Consider the following 27,257-nt stretch of genomic DNA (forward strand, 5'->3'; position numbering starts at 1 on the left):
GATTGTGATTAGGGATAGGGCTAGGGAGGTGCACTGGGGGAAATTTGGGGTAAATAATTATACTATTTCGGTTTAGAGATTGGAATTAAAGTGCTTTGAGTCGTAAATAAATACATTTCTAAGCTAGAAAATACAGAAAATATTAATACATTTGTAATAAAACGATTTTTGATAAATAAATCGATATTTTGCAATATATTTAAATGCGATAAATCAATATTCTGTTTGATATAGTTTACAATTTTCCTTCCCCACACACATTTAAGCTTGTTTTGTTTGTATTTGTTTCTTAAAGTTTTAAATATTGTCGATTTTTTTACGTTAAATTCGATATTTTTCGATATTTTAAATTTGGTTTTAATAACAATCATTCCATTTCTGTTTGCAAATTGGGATTAAAGTGCTTTGAGTCGTAAATAAATACATTTCTAAGCTAGGAAATAAAGAAAATATGAAAATATTAGTTATAGAACAATGTTTGATATATAAATCGATATTTTGCGATATATTTAATGGCGATAAATCAATATCCTGCTTAATATATTTTAAAAATTTCCTTCCTTCCTTTCCTTAAGCTTGTTTGTTTTGTATTTCTTACAAAAAAGTTTTTCTTAAAGTTTTTAATATTATCGATATTCTGACTTTAAATTCGATATATTTCGATATTTTCGTTATTTCACATTCGATGAAGTGTATTGAACTCTTTAACTTAGACTCCTTGCGACAGAACTAATGGGTGCTATGAAAAATTAAATTAAAAACCAGGACAAGTCCAACTTTTTTACAATTTAAGCAGAATCAGGAACCTAAAGCCTTTTCTTTTAGTGTTAAATTAGAAAAGAGATGGATTTAGTCTGCTTTTCCTGTCCCCACATAATTCTTTCACTGGCCACCGAATAATGAAAGTTGCTTTGCGCCAACAAAACTGCATTGCAAAGTTCTAATTTGGCCGGGGAAAAAAGAGAGGGAAACCGCTGCCGCATGCAGCAACAAAAACAAAAACTGTACCAAAAACAACAAAACATCAAAAAACGAAAAAAAAAAACACGACGACGAAGGCAGGGAAAAAAATGAAGTCAAAAGCGCACATGGACGGTCAACGAATTCGGGTTCGGCTTTGGTGGTTCTTTTTCAGTTAACACGAAAACGTTGTGAAAGAGCTCGGCTCAGGCAGCAACAACAACAAGAAACAGGTAGTAAAAATCGACAACAGACCGGGTTTACATGACTATAAGGCCATATATACATATATATATATTTAGGTGTATTTGTGTGCAGGAACAGGGAGGGAAGCAGAGGACTGACAACGCTTAGAAATTAAAGAAAAACACTGGCACAGGCACAGGCACAGGCTAAGGCTGAGTTGTGGCCGAAACCCAAGACCGAGCCCCTGTTGACTATCATAATAATAAAATTCGAGCCGAGCATGGCCATAATATACATACATACATACATATATATTTTGGACATACAAACGTGTGTTTCAAATCGGGGTTAGTGACCCAAAACTGTGTTTTGATAGTGAAAAAGTGTTGAGCTCGGCCAAAAAACCTAAAAAAAACGATCCGAGACCGATATGAAAATGTACCCAGAGAAGAAGTGAGCGGTAAGATAGCTGGGAAAATGAATTTAGCATAGTTCCAAAATAAAAGGAGAGAAAAAAATAATAATTAATAATTCTTGAGCTGCGATGAGTCGGCGAAAATCATGGGGAAAAGGCAGATTACGAAAGTGGAACAGAATTGGGGTTTTAAGACACAACAACTATCATAAATTTAATAACATTTGCACTTTTTTTTCTTCTTATTTATTTATTTGCAGGCAGAAACCAACACACACAGAAAGCCACAGAGCCCCCCCGGAATGCGTTCATAAAATATTCAAAAAAAAAATTAAATCCAAATGAAAGTGCTGAAAGTAAATAAATGATAAGTAAATAACAAAAACCGCAGAAATACAACAAATAACCAAACGTGTGCATAGTGTAGATCCAATACGTATTAGGTGTATATATAATCCGTATATATATAGGCCAATATATATATATATTCCATATATATCGCGAGTGTTAAAATGCTGCCCATCGCAGCATCTACCAACGTCGGGATGTCGTCTCTCTGAAATCAAAATTTAAACCAAATCAAATCAAAAATATATATAAAAATAATATAGCAAAGCCAAATCAAAATTGCATCTCAAATTGTTGTCGGTTTCAACAATTTGAGCTAAAAGATATATATATAAATCTTTGGTCCTATCAGACATTAAGCAACGGCCTCACAACGGAGTCCCCGGAGTTTCTGCGGTTAGAGGAAGAGGATTTCGAGATGGATATCCTACCGAGTGGAAATATCTTCAACGAGCTGGAGAGGATTTGCACAACCGGCTACTTTTCGTCGCAGCCATCGATTGAGGATCAATGGCAACAGGTTGGTAGAGCTTTAAATAAATTGAAAAATATATAGAAAAATCTATTTAAAAATGTAAAGAAAATTTATAAAAATATAACAATATTTAAAGATTAAAAACCATTTAAAATTAGGAAAGTTTTCCTGAAATTTAGCCACTTCTTGGTGTATATTTTACTTTTGTTTATTTACAAAATATTTTACCTTCCATTTATCTTGAAATTTCTCGGCATATCTTAGCCTCAAAATTAATTCCTTTTAAATTACTCAATTTAATAAAGATCTAAATTTATTTTTTTTAAAGTTTTCCCAAATTCCCAGAATTGAAAACTGAAGCAGACTTTATTGTATCTATTTTTGTAGTTTGTTTACTTCGAGGAGAACCACTTAATTTTCCCTTATAAATTCTCCTGACTTCTCTAAAAATATATCTTGGAGACCCCTATTTGATTTTTAAATTAACTTTTTAGAATTTCCATTGTGTTTTCATATCACATAAATCATATTTTAGCCTCCCCCCTCTACTGGCCACCATAATAATAATAATTTTCCCCGCGGGTTGACGTCACCCCTTAGTTGGGTTTTTTGTTATTTATTTAGCATTTAGGCATTTATCATAGATTCAACTACTTAGTCTAGTCAGCAGTGGTATTTTATCGAAAGTATTAACCGACTTTGAAGGGGCTTGCGCAATCGGGAACTTATACTTACTTACTATATATACTTGGGTTCCAAAATTTCTTTAAAACAAAAAAAAAAATGAATGAAAAGCAACCGTTTCAAGGTCCCACTTTCAAGTTTACCTGAGAGCGTGAGCTAAATTTAAATTGCTAAAAATTATAAACTCTTGATAAGCTATATATACTATATGCATCAGATATATATAAACTGGTGTATATGTGTTTGCAAAAAGCTAACAAGAGGCAGAGCCGAATAAATAGATGCCAGCCCATAAATAAGTAAAATTCGCCAGCAGTCGGCCAGCGTCGGTTATCATCATCTGAGGGCATGCATAATATATATACTAAAAACCCAAGCATATATATATATATATATGTTTTTGCGAATTTTTTTCGCACACTTGCTGTATTTTATTTTATTTATTATTTTTTTGTTGGCGTTCTTTTTCGGTTGCTCTCTCTATCTTTTTGATAAAAGCGAATCGAAGCCGCCGCCAGCTGATTGCAGACAGCTTTGTTGGTTTGCTTTATTTTCTTGTTTTGTTTCTGTTTTTTTTTCGTTTTATTATTGTTAAGAAATGCCTGAGGCATATTCTGGTTTGCTGCTGTTATCAAAAAACCTGACGCATAAGGAGATTGTGTTTCTCACTCTCTCTCTCTCTGTGTTTGCCCATCAAACGGAAAGTCGTAATTCACCCAGCGATAAGATGTAGGAGGAGGACTCTCTGCCGGAGGCGCCTCCATTTCACAGAAGCCAGTACCAATCCCCCCCATCTTCTCATGTGGCTACCAATTTAAAGATACTTTTCACACCTCCAGTTTATTTGTTTAGTGTACACACACACACCACACTCTCTAGACTTGTTTGATTTATCTCACTTATTCCAGGAATGTGCCAAAAAATAGATTTGCCAAATCAAAATACGAATGAATTCCCATTGAAATGTTTAACTAAAATTAGCAATTCAGTTCGATTTTTTGGCTGACGGCCTTCAACTTTAACTATAAACATACATATCTTAAGGCAAATTTTAGTCTGAAGTATTATTACCGCATTCAGAAAAACTAATCTTATCGTTGGCTATATTTGTAGCTGCCTTTAAAATTCCCATTTTTTCGCCAAACACACGGCAATTATACGCCAAAGTTCCCCCCAGATCCAATTCGAGTTCTGTTTCAAGTTCTTGGCCAGAATTGAAGACGCAATGCACTCGTTTCATTTGCACAACTTAAAAACTTTTAATTGAACTCGAGTACACATTTTTGCATAACTTTTCGTATTTTGTATTTTGTATTGCCGTCGACGACACGACGATGTTGACGGTTTCTTTTTTTTTGTTGGGTTTGAGTTGAAGAGCCTTTCCAGATACTCTTTAGGAGAACCAAGAAGGAACTGCAACTCTTTGGCCCTGAAAGTTTTGGCTTCAAAGGGGAATATTTTGTAAGAGATTGTGGGTTAAGTTTTCATTTATTGTGTTTAAAATTAAAGTAATTATTTGAAAAGATATTAATTTAAGATGCCTAATGAACTTGAAGTAGGATTTCTAGAGATTAAACTCTGAGAAGAAGTATTTTTAAATTTTTTAAAAATATTTGAAGGCTTTTCTAGAGTTTATTATATATTTTTTGAGTGCTTGAACTTAGATTCTAGAGACTATTATATGTTTTAAACATAAAGAATAAATACTTTTTAATTTTTAGAAATATTATAAAGCTTTTCTAGAGTTTATTATATATTTTAACTGCCAAGAAAAGGTTTTATTTAATTTTTAAAAAATATTTTAAGGCCAAGAGTTGCTTTTAAAAGGCTTTTTAATCATTGCAATTTTACTAAATTAACAAATCTAGAAACCTTTTAGTACTTATCTAGCTTAAATAATATTCTGCACTCCCTATAGAAGGTCTTATCTCTAACTTAATTTTAATTCTTTCCCAGTTAGAGTATTTCCCAAACAATTCAAAAAACATTTTGCTCAGCTCACTTGAGCGTTTTATTTCTTTGCTTAAATTTGATTCGGGTTTAAAAACTTTAAATTGCAGCATTTAATAAAAGTTTTTTGGCGGGACTTGGCAGGTAAGTTGGGGTAAGTGGCAACTTTCTCCAGCCACACTTCCATTCCCTCTCTCTCTATATATATTTTCCTTTCTGTATCTATATCTGTATCTGTAAATGTTTGGTGCCTTTTGTAATTAGAACTTGCGGATGTTTTGTTTATTTCCGTTGACTTCCGCCAGCTTCCGATGCGGCGGCTGCGTTTTGCTGCTGCTGCTGCTGCTGATGCTTATTGTTTTATTGTAATTGTTATGGAGGGGAAGTGACTGTAATGGCCAGGGAAAGTAAGGGGCGAGGAGGGGGCGAGGAGCTCTGTGTTATGTTATGGTTGTGATGCGTAATTCGGTTCGCCAGTCAGTCAGTCAGTCGAACAGTCAAACACTTGTGCCCTCTCATTTGAGCAGCTGCTGGATTCCAATTGTTGCTGCCGCAAAAACAAACAAAAGATGGAAAGAGGCATCTGCATATGTATTATTTATGAATTTACATACTGTTTTGGAGCTGAAAGCGCTCTCAGGGATCTGTAGCTGTATCTGTATCTATTTCTTGAGCTCTCCCGGCTGTTTATCTAAGCTGTGAAATTATGCTGCACACCCAAAAACCAAGGGATTAACATATATGTGCTTATAAAAATAAATACCATTCACTGGGAATTGTATTTGGTTTTTACTCTTAATTTATTTCATATGCTGCAGATTGATTTCAATTCCGTTGTGAATGTTTTTCTTTCATTTCTGTACAAACACACACACACAAATCCGAAACGAGTTTTCCTTTTGTTTTTCCCCCCGCCATTCAGCTCTCTGCCAATCTATTTTGCGATTAATTTCATTTATAGAATTTGACGATTTTCATGTTGTTATAGAATATTGGTTTTAATTCGCGCTCCTAAGCGGATTCTGTTGGATTGGCCATTGATGTGGCCGCTTTATCGCCCTTTGCCACACTTGCCACATTCTGTTCTGCGGTAGCCATTTAATGTATTTAAATCATTTTAAATTAAGCCGCTTTACCCACACACACGAGCACACAAATAGCACCACAAGGAAAAAAATATAAATAATGAAATGCAAAATGAATTTATGTATTACATTATTTCATTTCCATTTGTTTTTTTTTTTGTTTCGGACTGAATTCCACCCTGACTCAGTCTCTTACAAGTGCCGAAATCATCGACGACAAGCTCCTGCCACTCCCACTCCCACTCCCGCCTCCGCCTAAGCAGACAATATGCAATCAGCAGTTAACATTTAGCACACGCAAAAACGTAACGAAACCCAAAATGGCACGTACACACACACACACACACACACACGCGTGCGGGAAAGTGGCAAAAAAAATGAGGGAATATGGCCGAAAAGAAATGCCCCCCCGAAAAGCGATGCTCTGCTGCCATTGGGAAATTCATGAAGACAGATGCACACAAGCACACACATAGACTTACACCTAATAAGCCAAGAGAGCAGGGACATGCAGAGAGAAAAATATGAGGGTTTAATGATATTACAAAGATTTAATTGTTAAAGAAAATATTTAAAAATATTTTAAGACATTCTATGTTACTTTTCTAATCATAAAGTTGGTAAGAAATGTTGCTTATGTACAGAAAACGGGGTTTACAACATTTAAAAATATTTCTAAAAGCCTTGATCTTCAATTTACTCTATTTTTTGAAAATCTCTTATGCTTTTGTTTCTAATAAAATCTTAGAAACAATTTTTAAATATATTGAAACCCAAGATATTTGTGATATTTGTAACAAAATTAGAAACATTTTAAATGTCAGCCAGGAAAAGTCTCTAAAATCATGATGGATGGGTTTTAAGTTACCATTCGTCATTACCTTTTGTTTTTCCAAAGACAAGTTTGATGGATCAGTTCCTGAAAAATAATACATAAATAGGAAATTGGGTAATAGGATATTATATATATTTTAAAAAACTTTTCACAATTTAATTTCTAAGTGTAATACTTGTCTTAATGATTGTTTAACTATATTTACATGTAATATTCTTATATTGAGTATTAAAAATATATTTGTATCAATCTAAAGCAGTTTAAAAAATATTCTTAATTATTATAAGAGTTTGATTGGTATTTAAGGCATTTTTAAACATTTTTAAATATTTTTATAACACTTTCATTATATTTTAAAACATTTTCAAACATTTTTACAACACTTTTATTATTATTTTTGATACCAAATAAAAATAAAATAGAATTTCTTATCTTATATAATTTTAAAAAATATTATTTAGACTTTTTAAGACTTAATTTCAAGTTTATATCAAGTTTATTAACCATTTATCAACAGAAATTTATATATATTAATTTTTTTTTGGCCCGGTGCATCACCCAAGACTCAGTCTGGCCATGAAGAAGAACAGTTATTTTAGCCTAGCCAGCAAAAAAAAAAAAGAGAACCAAATCGAAAGAAAGAAAAAAAGAATAAGCCAGAGAGTAGGAAGTGGAAGCGCTGCTGAGATGGGGGAAATCCGAAATACGTGCAATTGCTGAAAATATGCTCGACGTGAGGGGCAAGGCAAACGTGCGGGCCAAGCGTCCGTGGGCCTTAAATACTTGCCACCAGGCGGCACATCCTCCCCTCACCCCCGTAGAACCTCGCACAAACCCAAAAATCCAACTAAGCAGCAGCTACCACGTTTGCTACTCCTATTACCCTCAATCATTTATCATCTGGGCTGCAATTAATCATCAAATGCGCGCTCTCGCACTCGCACTCGCATCCACCCCATGTCCTTTTATAGTTTTTGTGGGTTGCCCCTCTGGATTTATGCTTATAATGTGGAATGCCAGTGTATGTTTATCTGCCGCGCAGGGTGCCCAGGGTGTATGGTGTGCGGGGTGGGGGGGTGCAGGGTGGGGGTGTATGGTGTGTGCGTTGCTACAATAGATGCTCTCGTACTCTTATTTCTATTCGTATGTGCCGCACATAGCTCACAGCTCACAGCTCACATTTAACTATGCGACAGCAGCAGTGGAACCACCAGACAACACTGAGAGAAAGGGGTATAGAGAAAGGTTTTCATTTACAAAGAAATTATGTGTAAGAGAACTAAAGAAAACCTTTTCAGAAACCTAAATCTTGATCTTAGTAAGTGAGTTTCTATTTTTAAACAAATTTATTTTGAATATATGTTTAGCTTTTCCCTGTAAAAACCTTTCAAACTTGTTAGTTGAAATTTCTAAGTACAGAACCATAACGTCAGTCATAAAATTAAATATAATAAATTTGATTCAATATAAAAAAAATATAAAAGCCATGTATTTATAAATATATAATAGGTATTTCCGTAAATTGTTCATCTACTTACCTCTCAAAATTTTTGAGTTGAGAATTATAAGCAAAAAACCTTGCCAAAATATTCCTAGAACCTTAATCTTGAAATCTAAAATGTCAGACCTTTTATAATAAGTAAGTTTGCCTTGTCAAAACTCTTTTAAATCAATTTGTTGGAATATAAACATTTCTATTTTAAATATAAATATTTATTCACCCTTTCCAACACCTCTTTCTCTCAGTGCATGAGCGCATTATGGTTCGTTGCTCGATCTGGCCGGCGCTGCTGCTCTCGGTTCTTTCCCACTGGTTACGTGCAAGTTTATGATACGACTCTTGGCTGAGCTGAGCTGGAACTGAAGCTGCAGCTGGAGATGGCGATGGCGATGGCGATGGAGCTGGGGGCTGGGGCAGGGTCGGGTCTCTTGACTGCCTTTGCGGTTTCACTGGCACATTGGCTTACTGCCATCCTGCTGCAGTTGTGCCACACGCAGAGTTAACCAGAAAAGTTGCTGCAACTTGCGGCCGGCACAAAACCAGACTCTGGGCTCCAGCTTCAGCTCCCAGCTTCGACCCAGACTCCAAAGTGCGGACTTTCTTGCATAACTGCGATTAGTCTCTCAGCCGCTTGAAAGGTGTCTTTGAGAGGAGGGGGGGCCCAACTCGGATAGAGAGCTTAGAAAGGAGAACACGCCGGAGAACGGAGCGTAAAAAAATCATTAAAAAATGGTCAGGCATGTAATGGCTCCCCGGGGATTACCTTTCTACGCCTGCCTTTTCTTTCTTTCTAAGCTGATTAAGTCGACCCAATCCTGGGCCCTAGCCCTAACCCTTTCTGATTCCGTAATTATTATAATAATCGTTGCAGTGCATGTGAGCTCCACTGGCCCACAATTAGGGGTTATGTGACACCCACCTTGAAACAGAACCCACCCGCATGCGAGCGGACTTAAAATTCAGCACAGCTGTTGGGGCGTTTCATAATTCGCAGGAAAGCGGAAATATGAAGGGGGAGTTGTTCACCTGAGTGCCAACCCCGGAAAGTTTGCTTTTTTTGCAATGCAATGCCTACAATTAGATTGGCAAGGACTCGTCTAAATTGCGCATAATTGAGTTGCCGGTTGCTGGTTTCCTTCGGTTTCCTCGAAAATTTCCTCCCTCGAACTCGAACTCGAGCTAGTCGGGCTGTATAAATCATGATTAGGTCCTGGACTTTGTCCTTTGATCAGACAGAGAGCCACTAAGAGATACAAATATGGCATGGATTTTGTTTAGTGCGCTCGTTCGATGGTCTTTGTGCTTTAAGTTTGAATTATATCCATTCCTAATTGGTTGTACAATTATGTATGCTTCGGCTGCTGCCTGATAAATTTGTATTTATTAGACTCATACATCAAGTTGGCATCTTTGTGGGTCGCCCTGTCGGTCGGTCGGTTGCTCGGTCGGTCTCTTATCCTGCCATCCCTTCGCCATCATTATGTTGCTATATATATACACCATACATATACTGATGGAGCACTGAGGGAGCTCCTCCTTTTTGCCAAACCCATCCGAGGTTGACGTTGTCGTGGCTTCTTTTTGCTCTTTTGCTCTTCGGTCTGGAAGATGTGCGCCGTTGATAAAGTCTCTTGGTAATGAGTGGATATGTTTCGTATTAATTACAGTTGTGTTTTCCCTCTGCCTTGTTAGCGAGAGGAGTTCACTGATTGTGAGTCTGCTTGCTAATCTGGCTGCGTGGGTTGGGGTTGCCTCCCACTGCCAGAAAAATCCTCCTCCCGAGTGTGGGTTGACTCTTAATTTCCTTCCACACATCTCCCGGCCTGCGACTTTCCGATTTAAGCGCCGAATGGAGCAACTTTTGGCCATTAAAGAGCTCGTCTAGGCACCAGGAGTTGGCCCATTAAAACGAGCCTAGGCAATTGATTGATTTCGCAGCGGAAGGGCTACTCGCCGGTCGTTTTATGCCCCAAATTAATCTTTATTGGCCTGCTCTCAACAAAAAAAAAGCTATTTAGAAAAAGTAAGAGAAAGATTTCTGGCCGTAAAAAAGGCACAGCAAGGTCCTGACAAATTTTACGACCGGCACAAACTAATCCTTTTTTAATAATGTCCACTCGAGTGCCACGTGCCTGGGTCCTTTGCCGAATCCTCCACTTCACTCCACTCTTTGCCACTCCACTCAGTTCCACGTCGTCATCTTTCATTGCCAACTCATTTGAGCGCGAGATACACAATTTCATTATGCCACAGCCAATTGCACACTCATTGTTTTATTTCTTATGTAAATTTCGTATAAATACAAATACGCGTACGAATCCAAATACAAATTGTTTTCCATTTCTTCGGGTAAACAAGCAGAACGAGCCAAGCCGCCATCGTCAACGTCTTGGGCAAATGTTTGTGCAAAAAAAATAAAGGAATAACCAAGAGAAAGAGGAAAACGAGCGGAATATTATGTTGAAAAACTGGAAATAAAAGGCCAGCAACCAGACCAGAACCAACCACCCGACAGCAACCCCCGAAAAACTGGGAGGGTAGAAGGCGAACCAGGAACAAGAACCGAAAATTGCACGAACATTTTTTGTATTTTGGAAATTGTGTATTTTAAATTTTTTGCACACTTGCTGTTTTGTTTAATTTTGCACACGTCGAGACGACGACGACGACGAGTGGGTGGGTGGTGGTTGGGGTGAGGCTTTTCCGAGGGTCCATACCAGGGTGCACGAGTGCCAGAGGACGTGGTGCGGCATGGTGCTTCAGCGAGCGTGTGCGCTTGTGTGAGTCCTACATAATTTATGGCACGCAAGAAGGGGCAAAAAAAAAGGGAAAAAATACACTAAATAGAGAGTCGAATAGCGGAATACTCTTTGATGATATAAGGAGGAAATCATAAAGGTTCTTTTGGTTATTTCTATTAAGGAAAGTAGATGTACAGCAGTGAAAATACTTAGAAAAAATATCATAGAATTTTTTCGAGTAAGAAATATTATGGGTTTTTTAGATGTGAAACAAAAAAAAGCTAAGATTTTCTGTAATATGAACTGAAAAGCTAAAAGCAAAATAATAAATAAGAATTTAAATATAAGAAAGTAACTATTTATTCTGTTTTGTCCAAAGAAAAAGGTAAAGAATTAATTTCTTAAAATGAAAACAAATGAAGAAAATTGTAGGGTATCATAAAACTAAAACAAGTTGAGAATTTTTAATTTTCTTTCTATCAAAAATTTAAACCTAACATATTTTCTGTAAAAACATAATATTTCTAACCAAAATAACTGCACTTTCAACTTGATTAAATTAAAAGCAATATAGAAATAATAAATTAAGACAATTTAACTATTGTTTTCCGAGTCTCCAGAGATACACCCCCCTCTCACTTATCATTCACCCATTTTTCCAATCAAAAAGGCCAACCGAAGGCTTCATCCAATTCAAGTTTTAAGGGTTATTGATATATCAATCGAATGACAGTGTCTACCCTTCGTGAGGGCATCAATATGATTGCCTTGTACTTGGGTTTGTAAAGCAAAAACGGAATGAGTTGTATTTCGCCGACGGCGGCATTGGCTAGGGAGAATTTTTAGACGCTAGACGACCGCCATTGTTGCCGGCTGGCAGTCTGGCAGTTTTGGCCTAGTCCTGGTCCCTGCTTTCTCCCCTCCTAACGAGCGTGCTTCCCTCTTTTTGGAAAACTGGTGAAAAATTCTAGGGAAAATGTATGTCAAATGTGTGTGTGTGGGGGGAGGAGGAGTGAGCTCAATGAGATGGGAGTGCGTGGGTGGCGACTGCCAGTGATTTGTGCGATGTGGTTAGCAGTTGGGCTCAATGCGAAAGCAGTTGACAGTTGTCCCAGCCGCCGGCTCTCTCTCTCTCTCTCTCTGACCCTCTGGCCATGGGCTAATTAAAGGCCCGCTTTTGGTCCTGGCTCCGGAACATAAATTACATTTGCTAAGCTTGCAAGATACCAAGAGCAACTCGAGATGCTGCGACCTTGGCAGGCCCACAGCCCCACAGGCTGCTGCTGCTGCTGTCGTCTGCCTGATGTCTGATAAGTGATAAGACCAAATGGCGCCACAAGTACAAACACACTCACACATGTGTATAGTACATTTAGCCTTCCGCCCGCCGAATGGGAATACTATTTCCTAATTCCCAACAATAGGCAGCAGTGATAAGAACAATATTTGTGTGTGTGTTGTGTTTGTGTTTGTGTTTATACAAAAGCAATTTTCGGCTGCTGACACATTGGCCATAAAAGGGATCAGGACTTGTGACCCGCCTGCTCGCATATGGCGGTAAATTGTTTTCCCTTATTTCTCAATATTTTCCTACAACATTTCCTTTATGTCTGCAATTGCATGGTCAACGCCTTTGGCTACACAGCAAGAATATACCAAGTGTTTATTGATAATTAGTTCTAGGGAATTTCAAATGAACATGTAATTAAACAGGAACCTCTAAGTTATATATAAATAATTATCAGAAATAAAGTAATATTTCAAGTGAAGCAAACTTGAGGGTCGATAAAACATTCTATTGTTTTCCGTGTATTTAGTTTGAGTTTGAATGGTGTTTTGATGTTGGCGCGATGATAGGGGCGTGTCGAAGCATTCGCATTGGGTGCTAAAATTCGATGCTGGCCGGCGGCCATGGGTTAAGGGTTCAAGAGTATGAGTGTTCAAGAGGATTGCCTTTGCCTGCGCTTCCTGCGGGGCAGATAAGGCGTGAATCAGAGGAGCTTGTTGAATCAGGCGAACCCTTTGTGTGTGTGAATGTTGTGCCTCATATCAATTCGAGCAAACAAACGACAATAATAACAACGAATTTATTTTGTTTCGCTTTGGCCTCCGAAAAAATAAATACAAAAAAATAAAAAGGAAAACCCCCAAACAGGCACCCATCCATATATGTTAATCATCCATTCAAACAGTTTTCAGCTCATATAACATCACGAAAGAATGCGTTCTCCACTCCAATGGGTAGGGTTGTGGGCCTGGGAATGCATTTTGAAGAGGAACAGCCGGAACAGTGGCACCCCTTGATCCAATGTCTGGCCTCAGCCCATCCCAAGCGTCGCCTTCTGAGCTATATTTCACACTGTCTGTTGCTGCTGTTGATGATGAGATGGGATGGCAAGCCCAAAAATGAAATCAATTTACACACCCCACTGTGTGAGCTCGAACCCCCCTCCATGTTGTTCTCCCCCTCTGAGCCCCTGAACCTTTTGTATAAGGGATCTTAGCGCCTAAGTGCATCAATTGACGCTCTTTTTTCAGATGGAAAGTTCCCCCAATTGCATTAAACAAATTGAAAATGCTTGGAGAGCCCGAGAGAGATGCTGGAAAAGAGAAAGCACTCTGCACTCTATACACTTTAAGGCAGAAAATTCTATTAAGCCGACTGTCCGTGACATTTTGTAATTGAAATCTGTGGTCACCAAGCCTCGAAGTATACAAAAATTAATAAGCCAAATAAAATATCGACTAGTCGATGGATTGATCCCAACAAAGGCAATTTATCAAGTGGCCTAATCATAGAGGGGGGAAAACCGAATTGAAAAGAAATTAAATATATATGTAAGTATGTAGAGGTCTGAGTCAGGCTGGAAGATACTAGGAACCCAAAACAGGATGGAGGCCTCCAATGATAATGATTGATGGCTCTGCAGAAAGGAATTTTGTTGTTGCTGATAAAAAGAGAGGCCTGTGAACAACAAGAATACAGAATACAGAATACAGAATACTTTTCCGATATACTACACTTGTATTCTTGACTTTTTATATATATGCACATTCACTTCAAAAGCATTGAAAGCAGTAAAAGGGAATTTTTCTTTTTTTATACTTTAGTCAAGATAAGTTCATTTCTCGGCTCTCTTTTTATCGAGTTCTGAATAAAAAATGTACAAACTTGAAATAAATATGAAATATTAATGAGGAAGATGATAAATGTGGGCAAAGCCCAGGGAGTAGGAGTGCCAAAGATTTGCGCCTCATTTAAAGGGGATTCATTCCTTTGGGGGGTTTCAAGGTTAACTGTCACTAAATGACTCAGCAAAAAGACACATCCCAACACACACACACACACATTATTATGACAAATTGATTACATGTAATTTTGTGTCTCCGCTCGGCTCCTTTGATTAGGTGCCAGCTGAAAGAGACTCGAGCGAGTTGCTTCCGAAAATTTGTCTTATTTCTGTTGATTTATATCTTCGTCTTGGCATAGTTTGTCTCCCTCGTTTTTGTTGGAGTGTATGGGTGTGTATTAGTCTGTGTGTGTGTCTCTTTTATTTGATTTCAGCTAAGATGATTTAGCCTTAATGCATTGAATCGAGCCAAACAGGAAACCTTTGAAGAAGCTCATAGCTCTGATGCTGCCCAAAAACATTTTTGGGGCCAATTGAAGGAAGTGGAAGTTGGTACAGAGAAAGAAAAGCTATTACTACAACATTTTTAAAAGAATTTAAAATGTATTTCTATATTCTTAATAGTTAAAAATATATTTTAAAGTTCTTGAGGTTAAGCAAACCCTTTAAGAAACCCAGAAAATGTTACTAAATAATTGTTAAAATTTATTAAGAAGCCTTGAATTATATTAATGATATTAAATATTTTTATAAAAAGTTAATTTCCTTTGAAATATATACTTAAAACTTTTATTTCCGGTGCCTGAAAGTAACGTCTTACAGTTATAAATTAAATTTTTCATTCTACTTACATTCGTTCCGGCCAATCGTCTTCCTCCCTTCTCTCCTTTTATTTTTGGTATGTTTTTATTTACGGTAAATTTCATTTCGATTTCTTTTTCGATTTTTTTTTTTCCTTTTTTTTTTGGCTGAATCGGCTGTCTGCACTCCTTGAGACAGGCAACCAAACTGCGATACCAAACCGAATGGCCAATCAATAACATTGGGCAAGGCATGCAGCCCCCGGAAAACCCGAATGCCCCGACTATGGAACACTCTAAACACCAATTGATGTTTATATGATAATGATTAATGACTACGTTACTTTTACACAGATTGCTTTCCGAATGGTTTTCTGTATCGCTGTGTGTGTGTGGAAAGCCTATTTATTTATAGGCCCCTGCACAAAAGACCATTTTCCTTCTGCCAAAGACTGGCGCCTAGCTCTTTTCCCTCTTTCATCTCCACTCTTTTGACAGAGTTTTAGTTGCGTTTAGCTTAATATTTTTTTTGGGGGAAAATGTCTAAGCAGAGCGCGCGTCTCATTACCAGACATTCATCAATTGCTGGCAATTTGTTTGCAAGTAAAACGGGGAAAATGTAGCAGGCTGCTTGTCTTTGGCAGCTTCCTGTTATTCATTTGGGTTTATCCTGGGGTGAAGAAGGATATCTAAGGTTGGGGTTTAAAGTAAATATCAGCTAGGGGATTAAGGTATTTAATGAGATACAAGTTTTGGAGGCTTAAGACCCTTTTTAAAGCATTTTAAAAGAATTTAAAATTTTATTGCATACTTTTAGACACTATTTTAGGATATATTAAATCGCTAGTAATTTTTCTAGCATTTCTAGAGAGTATATCAGGTGGCAAAGTCTCCTCCTCTTCTCTCCTCTCTTCTTCTCGACTTCCTGACATTCTTCTGACCAACTTGTAACTGTTACTAATGATGACAACTTATTTTGGCCTAAATGGTCGGTCGGGCAACACTTTTATTGGTTTTTGTAATTAATGATGCTGGCCGAAAAGTGCGGAAATGACTTTGTGGTTTGCTCCGAGGTGTTGTAGACACCACCGCCCATTCTCCACACTCGAATATCCTCAAACCGAAAAAGGTAGAACCGTAGTCTAGCCCTAAGTTTCCATTAATCAAATGCACTGATTAGAGAGTTGCAAGCCTGGCAAAAAAAAAAGGAGATCCAGGACCAAAAGTCGGGTCAGAAAGTGCCGACGGGTTCTGACTTTTATGGGCTGTCGTCCGATTGTCACAGTTGTCAGTTGGCCGGCGCAAATTACATTCGTGGCAATTAAATTAGGCAAGCAATTAGGCCGGGCCAGCAGAGGAAACAGGGGGGTAAAAGGGTTGCCACCCCCTCGCGCTGCACATCGCAGGAATATCGATGAGCTGAAATTAATCAAAGGCGAAAGTAATCATTGAGTCTCGACATGGCCAAATGGAATGTCCATGCCGGTCCGTGGAAGGCGTGGCACTTTCTGTTGGCGTTAATTGCTCGGCGTGTTCTCGGTCCCTGCTTTGTTCTTCATTTCTTTTGGCTGTTGCGCCTTTTTACAATTTCATTTGTAATTTATCATTGTTTGCCTTCGCTCTGGGTTCCTTTCCACTTCAAAAAACAACACACAAAAAAAAGGAGGGGAGAGAAAAGCAGGAAAGAAAGGGTTCCCTCGATTCACTTTACTTTGGCATTTAAATATTTTATTGAGTGCCTCAAATTGTTAATTGTTTTTTGATGGAGGATGAGGAGGAGTCCAAGGAAAAGGGATCTCTCTCTCTCCCTTGAGCCAAATCGATTCTAATTAGGGAGACTTTGTGTGGCCATATCTATGGCAGCGATGGCCCCGATTTTTCCCCTCCTAACTGAGTTAGGCAACCCTTTTGCCGGGTGTCCTGAAACTTGGCAGGCAAGTTTGTCAATTGAGTTAATTTGGGCCATGGCTTTATGCATGCCTGATGCGCTCTTTCGCGGCTTATCCTTGGAGTAGTCCTTTCACGCTGGCAACATCAAAGAGCAGCCGGCCAGACAGGTGAAAATGTGCTGCGACTCCTCGCATGGAACTTGATCAAAGGACAAGCAAACAACAAACTTTTTCCAGGCTCCTTTTTTATATACTTTTTGCGGCTGAAAGGTGAGAAGCATTCCAAGAATTCGTAATGAAGCCACGATGACGTTTTAACTTTGGCAGGCGGAGACCCCACAATATGTTTTTTTGGGGTTTTGTCGCGCTGACAGCTTTTAATAAAAGTTGCTCTCTTCTGGATTTTCATTTTGATTTTCCCCCTAACTCAGAGGCCTCGTTTGCAACCCTTTTTTAACGGCTGCCTAACCAAGTCCCTGACCTTCTTCATGTGACATATTTTTAAGTAAGTTGTCAAATTATTTTCACTGTTCTAAACAGCAGGCCAAATGAAATTGCCTTCTACCCTTGCGGTTTTCTCCTGCCTGCTTTGTTTGTTTTCTTTTTTCTGGAGGGGAACGGGAAAAGTCAAAGGCTAATAAGGAGAACCTTTTTTTTTTTTGGAAATCGAATACACACAAAAGAGAAGATGGAAAGACAGCAAACTCACTCCCTAAAGAAATTCGAGACCTGTAAAGGAAAATGCATTCTCATAAATCTTAAAAAGAGCCTTCCATTTTGATGACAATCTATCGGCTTTACACGTATCTTTTAACACATAAAAGAAATAAAAAATCCAACGAAACATCAACTAATTGTTATACTTTTGTTTTTCCTCTCCTTGCAGGTAATTTCCAAAGTCATGGACCTCCACCAGAATAATGCACAGCTTCATGAGGACGGCCAGGGCGAAGATGGTCAGAACGAGGGTCTTCTTGGGTCGCTGGAACTGCTCATCACAGTCAATACTTTCCTGTGACATGATTTACCAGAGTTTTTCCAGGGGATATTTTGATTTTGGTATTCGATCTTTGAGTTTGTTGGCAAAGCCAGAGCAGTAGAGAGAGATTTTCACCACTCGACGTGTGAAATGCGTAGCCAAATACAGTGAAAGCCAGCTGGCAAACAAAAGATCTCCATTCGAATGCACATTTTGTGGTTTGCTGCATCTGCTGCTGTTGCTGCTGCTGTTGCTTCTGACCGAAATGAAAATTTTCACACATCCTCCCCAGAGAGTGGCAGACCAAAGGCCCGCCGCTCATTATGGCCCGGGCGCCCACAGTACGCAAATTATGCCAGCGACTGCAATAAATACCCGTAAGGCCCCATGTAGAGCTACTGTTTGGACATTGGCCAACATTGGGAAAAAGGTTGAAACGAGGTAAAAATCTGTGGCGTGGCGGCTCCAGAGATGTGTAAACAGTAGTTTCTGTTGGTTTTTCTCGCTCTCCGAGGGGCTAAGCCACATACTACATACTACCAACTCCCGCTTAGCCTTGTCTGTTTTTTTTTTCGTGTTGATGTTAAGTGTTTTTCTTTCGTTTCGGTTTTCAGTTTTCTGTTTTCAGTTTCCAGCTTGTGTATTGTCGTCCAGTGTCGTGTTGCCTCAATTTGTGTTTGGCTAATGAAAATACCTACGAGAAACAGACGACGCGGCCTGGCCAGTAAGCGATTTACGATATTCGGGGGGCGAACACAACAGGCATTTTCACTTGCTCGTCGAACAACACATTCCACAGCAAATGACTTCATTGTGGGGAACGGCAGTTCGCTGAGCTATAAATTCGCAACCGCAAGACAATGGGCGCCCAGAGCTGAGATCTCTGTACGAATCGGGGGCAGTCTGGCGGGTTAACAGTTTCTTCCCTCCTCCCCACGATGATGAAGATGATGATGATGATGATGATGCGTTTGTAATGGAATTCAATGCATTTAATGGAAATTCTCGCATTTACATAATCGATGCAGGGCAGCCAGTGCCTTGTGCCTTGGAGCAACAAGAAAAAAAATATAAGCTCGCACGCAAATTAAGCAGCTAGGGCAACTGGGCAACTCTTGAGTCTAGAGACTAGTCCCTGACCATGCCAACTCAATTTGCCTGAACAGAGCTTCCAGCAGCAGCAGCTTCCCCTTGTAAAATTTACATTTTGCAGGGGGGCATCATCGTTTGTTCTTGTTGTTTATGCGCTTAGATTGTGTCCGTGTGCAGGTCTTGATTTAAGATACTTGCTTAATGTGTAATTTAGTGCATTTAGATAAGTTGCATAGTGAATTTTTGATGTGTGTTGCCATCGCAAAGGGAATTTAATGCATTGTCTTGCTGTGGATGCTGGAACTACTGCTGCTGGAGCTGGTGCTGATAATGCTTTTGTTTATTTAACGGCGCTAAGTGCATTGGTTGCATTTGCATAAATCGTTCGGTGGTTTTCATGCTGGAGAGCCCTCTATAGAGGAGTGGCGGTGGTGGAGAGCAGAGTGCAAGCCGACGCATTAAACAATTTGTGGCATTTAACAGACGTAATAATATTGAAAAAACGAGGTAGAAGTTAACCCATTGAAGTGGGTTTTTATGACAGGATATATTGTAGCACTCTATATAATTTTTAAAAATATTTTAACGAGCTTTCAGATCACAAGAAACCATTTGAATTACTTTTTCTTTGTGTCAAGTTCATTTGAAAAGGATTTTTGTATCAGGTTTTTAAATCAGAATAAATTATAATCCTTTATAAAATTTTATAAATATTTTTAAAGAGGGTTTTTTAATATATTTTAAAACAAGAAATAATTATTATAAAATTTAAATGAGCTTTCAGATCATAAAAAATAACTTTTAATTACTTTATCCTTGTGTCTTGTTTATTTAAAGAGGGTTTTTGTAATATATTGTGAATCAAAATACATATTATACTCCTCTATGAAATTTTTAAAATATTTTTAAGTGCTTTCCAGTTTATTTCTGGGAATATAAACTATTTAAGCTTCCTTTAAAATACTTTTTAAAATATTTTAAAGACTTATCAATGACTTTAAAGAATTTTTTTTAAACCTTAACCCTCTTAAAATCACTTTTCCCTTGGTCTTTACTCAATTTCCATTACCAGGCACCTTGTATTTTTCTTTACTATAAATTTACCACTATTTTTCGCCATGGGTTAATGTCCAGCTATCGATGGCCTGGTCCTGGCTACAAGGGTTAAATGTTTTTGTCCGCTCGCTCGCTGCCTGTGTGTGTGTGTGTCCGTGTTAATCACAAAAGCCAATATGCAGCTGAAAGCCGTTTGTTAATGCGTTATGCATTGCCACACTCCATACACACTCCCAGCTCTTTTTTCCCATCCGCTTCACACCCATTGTGATGGCATTAAATCCCGCAGAAAATTCCTTTCTGGCTGGCCAGGCTGTGATAAATTACACAACGCACACATAGAGACTCGCATTTAATAAATAAAAATTCCATTATGGACACACACTCAATGCCTGCCTCAAGCTCAATCAAATAACAAAGAGAGCCTCTGGCTGCCTATAATAAATGACGTTGCACCTCCTGCTGCCTGTTTGGGGGGGCTTCAAAACTCCGCTTACGAGCCAGGGACAAGCTTGTCAATTGCCGAAACATGTACTGTCCTCGTCTTTTTACACACTTTTTTTTGGTTTTTAAAGGGAATTCTACTGGCGCCGCTTCCAACGCCCACAATGTCCAAAGCTTGTTGTTGCATCATCGGAAAACCGGCATGCAACAATTGTGTGTGCCTCTGAAACAGAGGAAAAAAAATCCTGTTTTTGTTAGCCGGCTGCTGTTGGTGTTGCTGTTGGAGTTGTTGATGTTGCTGCTGGTATTGCTGCCGCAACATGCTGTAATTAACCCGTTTGTCATGCAAATAAATCAAAAAGTAACACCGCTCTTATAGTACCCCTCCCCTGGGTAGGGAAAATGGGGCCGGGAAAATGTGTTAAATGCGATTCCAACTGCATTTTGAGTGCATTTTCCTTGTTTCACTCGAGCGTTCCCATGCCAAAAACTCATTTGCAACCACTTGATCATGGAATGCGGGGATTTTCATTTGAAAGAATCTGATTTTTTTTCCCTCCGATTTTTCCTCGACAGCGATCAAAATTTCGTGGTTGGCAGGCAACCAAAAATTTTCACAGAAAGAGGCGAAAATTAATTGCAACCGAATGCGTTAAATGCCTACTCGCACACGGCTGTAGTGGGGATTTGTACAGGGGAAACGTGCCGGGATCCCTTGTCCGACGATCGACTGCAATTTAATGCCTCAATTTTCACAAACCAAATGCTACGTGCGTTCCCAAAAATAGCCGAGAGTTTGCCTTGTATTTGGATTATTTCGGTTTTTGGTTTTCGTTTTTTTTTCGGTGCTTCCTTGGCTGCCACGAAGACAAGTTCCGCGTGCGCCAATTTTGGCCTAAATGGCAATGAACTTGAACGTCGCGTCGCGTGGAAGTTTCTTGGCGCCCTGCGATTTGATTTTGGTTTTCGGTTTTTTTGTTTTTACGTGCCGGCTGTTTTCATTTCTTACTTTCCGTGGGTTTTATTTCTTTTTGTGTTTATCTTTGTCGTTTAGCGTTCAGTTTTTTTGGTCACGCGATGCCGTCAGGCGTAACAATTAGCCCGAAAAGCAAAGGGAATATATATATATATATACATAGTATGTTATTAAAGGTAAGAGTGAGTGACAAGGGGGTGGGGCTGTTGCTTGTTTGACGGATAGATGGACAATAAATTTACATTAATTTCCTTTGAAATGGGTCAGAATTTGAGGCCTGTTTTGAGGGCCAATCAAGGCAGCAGGCATGTTGAGTGGATTTTTTGGGCTTAACTAAGCGCCAAATCAGGGACCTTGAATGGGTTTTATTTTTATGATTTTATAAACAAAAAAAGTAAATATAAATATTTTTTAAAATTTTCTTTTAGCTTATATTTTTAAAAATTCCCTTTTGAAATCAAAAACCCTTAGGATTTATGTTGTAAAAGTTTTCTTTACAACCTGCCAGGACTCTTGTGTGTTTCACTTACTTTCCTCTTACATTTACACCAATTTTCACTGTATCCACACACACACAAACACTCACTCAACTTTCACAGTTCTCACCTAATAAAAGTGACGAAGACATTTTCTTCGTGATGACAGCCACCAAAAAAAAGTTTGCTTCACAAAAAAGGAAGCAGAAAAAAAAGAGGTGATGTATGAAGATGGGCGAAGAAACCTAGGAGGAGGAGGGGTTAGGGGAGAGGGAACAGCTTCCTGGAATTGGGGGCGTGACAGCATGAAGTGTAGCGTAATAAAATGCACACAATTTACGCAATTTACGTAAAGCTAAAAAACATAACAGGCAAACAAGGACGATGGAGGGGTGTGTAAGTAATGGGGAGGGAAGTCGCAGCAAAGGCACTTAGCGCAACTCACACACGCACACACATGGTAGTGATGATGGCGGCACTAAATACAGTTGTTGTTGCTGGTGTCCTGATGTCCTGGCTGCTATGCGTTGGCTCGATTCCTTTGCCGCAGCAGCAACAGCAGCTCCTTGTTGTTCAAACAGTTTTCAACGCGTTTTTCGCATTTTAACAGCCGCCATTTTGCTGGCGTTTGTATATTTTTCTATGTTTTTCTTGTGTTTTTTTTTTCCTGTTAGCTGCTGTTGTTGCATTTGCCGGCTTTACGCTATCATTGTCATGGTTGTTGTTGCCGTTTTTGCTGCTGAAATGTTGCTCTATTTGCCTGGGTTTTGTTTCGTTTCATTTTGGCTGCCCTGGGTGTGTGTGTGTGCAGTGTGTGTGGTGTTTTTTTGGTATTCTTGTATTTCAGCTGGTTCTTTTTGTACATTTTCTTTTAGCCAGCATGTTTCGAAATTCAATTTTCGTCAAGTTGGCAACAGGCACATGAAGACAGCCAGTTGATGTGGGTGGGCCAGGAGTAGCTGCTGCTGCTGCTGCTGCTGGTGTTGCTGCTGCCTCCTCTCCACTTGTGACAAGAGCAACATTTGTCTATGTCGAGCTGCGACGACATGCAATAACTTTAACTGATTTTTCGCACACACACAAAGACACATACAGCCAGGACAAGGACCAAGTCTGCCGAGTATTTATAATTCTATTTATGTTTCAATATAGGAAGGAGTATGGCCTGCCTTGTGTGCCTGGGAAACTGGCCACACACACGCTGGCGGCAGCCACTCAAAAAAGTTCACCCGTCAGGCTTAATGATAAAGTGAAAGTTTTTTCAGCCTTGGCTGGCTCTCCCGGCTTTTCTTGCCATCTTGTTGCACATTGGCTTTGCATGCGACGACACACACAGAGGCGAAGGACCAAAGGAGCAAGGCTACGGCTATGGCTACGGCTTCAGCTGGATGGTCTGGCATGAAATCAAGTTGACTTTTCATTAACAGCTCAACAATGCCTTGGCCTGGAAGGAGGGTGACTGGTGACTGGGGACTGGGGACTGGGAACTGGGCTTTTCGGTTTGCTTTGGCTTGGCAAGCCAAGTTAAGTTGTTTTTACTGCCTGTCATAGCGGACTTAAAAAGCACATACTCACACACGTACATGCGGGCTTTCCAACCAAAGTTGTCCCGCATTATGGCCTCTCCCATCCCGCCTGGTCTCACCCACTTAAGTACGCCCCGCACTGCAACAACAGCAATTAATGCGATTTGTTCAACATTTTACATGTTAACTACTTGAAAGAAAACATAATTTTCGTTGCCAAGACAAGAAGACAACATGAAAAAAATGCCACAAATTGGAGGAGGAGTAATTTGGAACCCAACAAACATTTATTATTATAATAATAAATTGCTGCAAATGATGATTGACATTGAATACGTGTATGTGCCAGAGTGTTGCCTGTACGCAACCGATGTTCATCAGCAATAAAAATGGCAGAAAATTGCGCATACGCAACGTTGCACGTTAACACAGTGGCGATTAAAAGGCGTTCAGCCCGGTTTTATGAGCCACAAACCCCCCAATGTCACCCACATACACAGAGGAAGAAGATGATCTGGGCTGCTTCATAAAAATCCCCATTTGACGTGACTGGGAGAGTGAGAGAGAGAGAGAGGGGGAAATGGGAGCCACTTGATTAAATGAATATTCCGCTGCGGTGGCTGCGTGACTTCCTTCCGAGTGCCACCCATTACCTAATGCGGCTCGGTTGCGTCAATTTTTGGTTTCATTTGAAATGAGCAGAAAATACGAAATTCCCATAAATGTTTGAGAGACTTTTGGCTGCCCCTTAAATATTTAATGCCATCGGACGAAAGTATGCATTTCATTTGAGGGCTCCAAGGCTGAAGTTTTTTCCTTTAGTGGTTGTCAAGCACTTTCGCTTTTAATTAATTGATATTAGAACCGGCCAGCTATGTTTACCCCGAGATAGTGGGGCAAAACAAATCGCATGATAAGATATTGTTTAGAAACTTTGGCTAGAGCTAGATAAGAGCTTGGATTCAATTAAGGTAAGTTGGTCAATGCCTTGGCTGTGTGCGGAAACTGTGCCATCGTGGAAAATGGAGCGAGCTCCCTAAACGCTTTTTACTTGCACATCTCGGGGACTTGCCCCCGCTTTGTTGTCAGCAACGTCAAGTTGCCATGGCGCTGGCATCGTGACAGGTGCCACTGCTGCTGCTGCACTGCTGTGTGGCAATGTACCATGTACTGTTGCTGTGCAGCAGGGCTGCGTAAGCCACGCCCCAAATATGTCGCCAAGCATTAGGCCGCGAGGATGCCACTTAAACGGACTAGCTTTCCAGCTTCCTTGCAACAGCTTCCCGGTATGGGGAGAGTGTAGTTTTCCTCTGTGCGTGTCAGGCTGTGTGCTGTCCAAGTGGCAGTTTGTCAGTTTGTCAGTGGCTCAGTCTGTTCACTCACTTGATTTCTATTACACTTGACAATTCCGTTCTGGCTTCGTTCCTTGCTGTCTTTGCCTTTTCACGCTGACATGATTTTGACACATAAATGACAAAGTGTTTAATATCTGCTGGAATTATGTCACTTGCCTAGCATTTTGAGGCATTTCCCTTGCTCTCCGGGGCCAAATTGATTACATTTTAATTTGCGACGAAGTGAAAGCGTCGGCAGCTGGGGAAAAACGCCTGGGAAATTAGGCGAAAAGTGCATGCTTCGCTTGTCTCTCAGAAAGTGTCGCGCATTATGTTCAATTTTGGCTTCGAAGGTGAAGGGTGGCAGGGCAAGAAAAGCAAACTTCCCACACACAGAGCAGCCCAGTTATAATTTATTTATGGATACACAGCTAAAAAATGTTATTTAAATACACAGAAATATACATAGAAATAGGTAATAGTATAAGAAAGTTTTTATTAAATTTTGTTTTATGATTTTTTAAACCTTAAAGGAAGACCACTTTAAAGCTTCCTATATTTCGTTCTCTGTACTGTATATTGTTTGTATTTTTTGGGCTCCGGTTCCCCATCATCATCATCATCATCATCATCATCATCATCATCATCATCATCATCATCATCATCATCGTGGCTGTTTATGTGCCGTCATTATCGCCAGATTAACTGCCTCTCCTCTGGCTTGTCGGTGTGAGTCGGTTTTTCTGCCTGCTTGTCGTTGCCCCACTGGAAGGTGCCCTCCATCCCATTCCCAATTTCGTTCCCACTCCCATCCCCCTCCCCAACTCCTCAGCGGGTCCTGTCCTTTTGGCAGTTCTCGCGTTGGCGTCGTGCATCGTTGTCTCTGCTGCATCCTGCACATCCTGCCCACGCGTGCCGCACATGCAACATCAGAGCAGAGCTCTCTCGGATTCGAACTTGCAACGCAGCTTCCCTTTTGTTGCCTGTCCTGTCGCCCGTCGAAATTATGCTGCAGTTAAAATTTAAAGTTGAGTGGCGCAAATGACATTTAATTGAATTAAAAATAGCACCAGAGCACCAGAGCACCATGTGTCCCCCCTTGGACGATGACGACGACGACAAGAGCTTGTATATGGAGCGATTGTTGGGGCTTTTTCGTATGCATGAGAGGCACATGACCATTTTTGGCCTAGCACTTTTACACTAAAAGCTAAATGGAATGCAGTAATTGAGCAATTTATTGGCCAGTGATCGATAATAACAACTATGAGTTTAGATTTCTATAAAATATTTAGAGTAAAGGTTAAGGAATTTGATATTAAAGTAATGGAGTTGTTAACTTATTACCTTATTTATAAAAAATATAATGAAAACTTGTTTAAATTCTTGAAAACTTACTGAATTTTCAGACGAATCAGTTTCACTATGACGCAGGTTTACTTTCCTATCAAAAATAACTGGTTCTTTCCATCTTAATCTCTTTAAGATCCCACTCAACTCTTTGAAAAGCAATTAAAACTATACAATAACGTCTCTGAATTACATTTTTAAGCCTGCCTTAAATATTTAAATATCTTTATTTGCCTTTTTTTAATTGCACATTTTCCTTGGCCCCAACGGTGACTTCAATTAAAAATCGATAACAATTATTGTGCGGGATGAGTGTGTGTTGTACAAAATGTTTGCTTTTAAATTTTCACACACACACACACAGAAATGGCAAATTTTATGACACCGAATATGGTGGCTATCGTTCTCTCTATCTGCGCCTGCACTTGACACATCCGAGCTCCGAAGGCCCCCCCTAGCCGAACCGCAGTCCCTTGTCGAGGGCGATAATGAATTTGACGTCAATCTTTATTTGGCGGCGAGTGTCATTTAAGATATCAACGCAGTGTTCGTGTGTGTGCGGCAGGGTGGCAAGAGCATGGTGGTGCTGATGTGGCTGTGGCTGCTGCTGCTGCTGCTGCTGTCAGCAGCGGAAATAGCTCAAATCGGAACACAAAAGGAGCTGCAGAAACAAAAGCGGAATTACTGATTGGCAAAAGCCAAATGCCGGGCAGAGAGCAATGGCAATGAAATGTGAAAAGGCCGAAAGAGCAACAGCTCCGCAAACAACAATTCCCGTACAAGTTTAATTTAATGGGTGGATCCGCATCGAGCAGAGGTGGGGCCACAGAAACTGCAGAGGTGTTGGAAACATCGATGTGGGCGTTGTGGCCCCAGCTCGGGGGGTTTGGTGCCTGGCAACATGCAACAACAGCAGCGGCAGCAGCAGCATCAGCAGACACAGGACAGAGCAGAGCAGAGCGACAGCCAGACAGACAGGCTGTTAGACATGCTGTATAAATAAATAATTGTGCATTGATGAGCA

At 39.6% G+C, this 27,257-nt stretch overlaps 2 protein-coding genes across 2 annotated transcripts in view; one reads left to right on the top strand and one right to left on the bottom strand.

Annotated features, from left to right (window-relative positions):
- Positions 1 to 27,257, top strand: part of luna — a 113,222-nt gene that overhangs the window by 5,729 nt on the left and 80,236 nt on the right. The window contains exon 2 of the mRNA XM_017163034.3: positions 1,822 to 2,429. Coding sequence (XP_017018523.1) covers positions 2,328 to 2,429 — 102 coding nt within the window. The 5' untranslated portion in view covers positions 1,822 to 2,327. The remainder of the gene's footprint in view (positions 1 to 1,821; positions 2,430 to 27,257) is intronic.
- LOC108071980 (uncharacterized) lies at positions 17,753 to 18,123 on the bottom strand. Its single transcript, XM_070283901.1, has one exon. It carries the CDS (start codon positions 18,019 to 18,021, stop codon positions 17,851 to 17,853), a length of 171 nt encoding a protein of 56 aa, XP_070140002.1. The 5' UTR covers positions 18,022 to 18,123; the 3' UTR covers positions 17,753 to 17,850.

The sequence above is a fragment of the Drosophila kikkawai genome, chromosome 2R (assembly GCF_030179895.1).
Source record: "Drosophila kikkawai strain 14028-0561.14 chromosome 2R, DkikHiC1v2, whole genome shotgun sequence".
In the NCBI taxonomy this organism is placed as follows: domain Eukaryota; kingdom Metazoa; phylum Arthropoda; class Insecta; order Diptera; family Drosophilidae; genus Drosophila; species Drosophila kikkawai.

Bases quoted from the DNA above. Each gene is read 5' to 3' on its own strand.
- LOC108071980 (XM_070283901.1), bottom strand. From the start codon at position 18,021: ATGTCACAGGAAAGTATTGACTGTGATGAGCAGTTCCAGCGACCCAAG.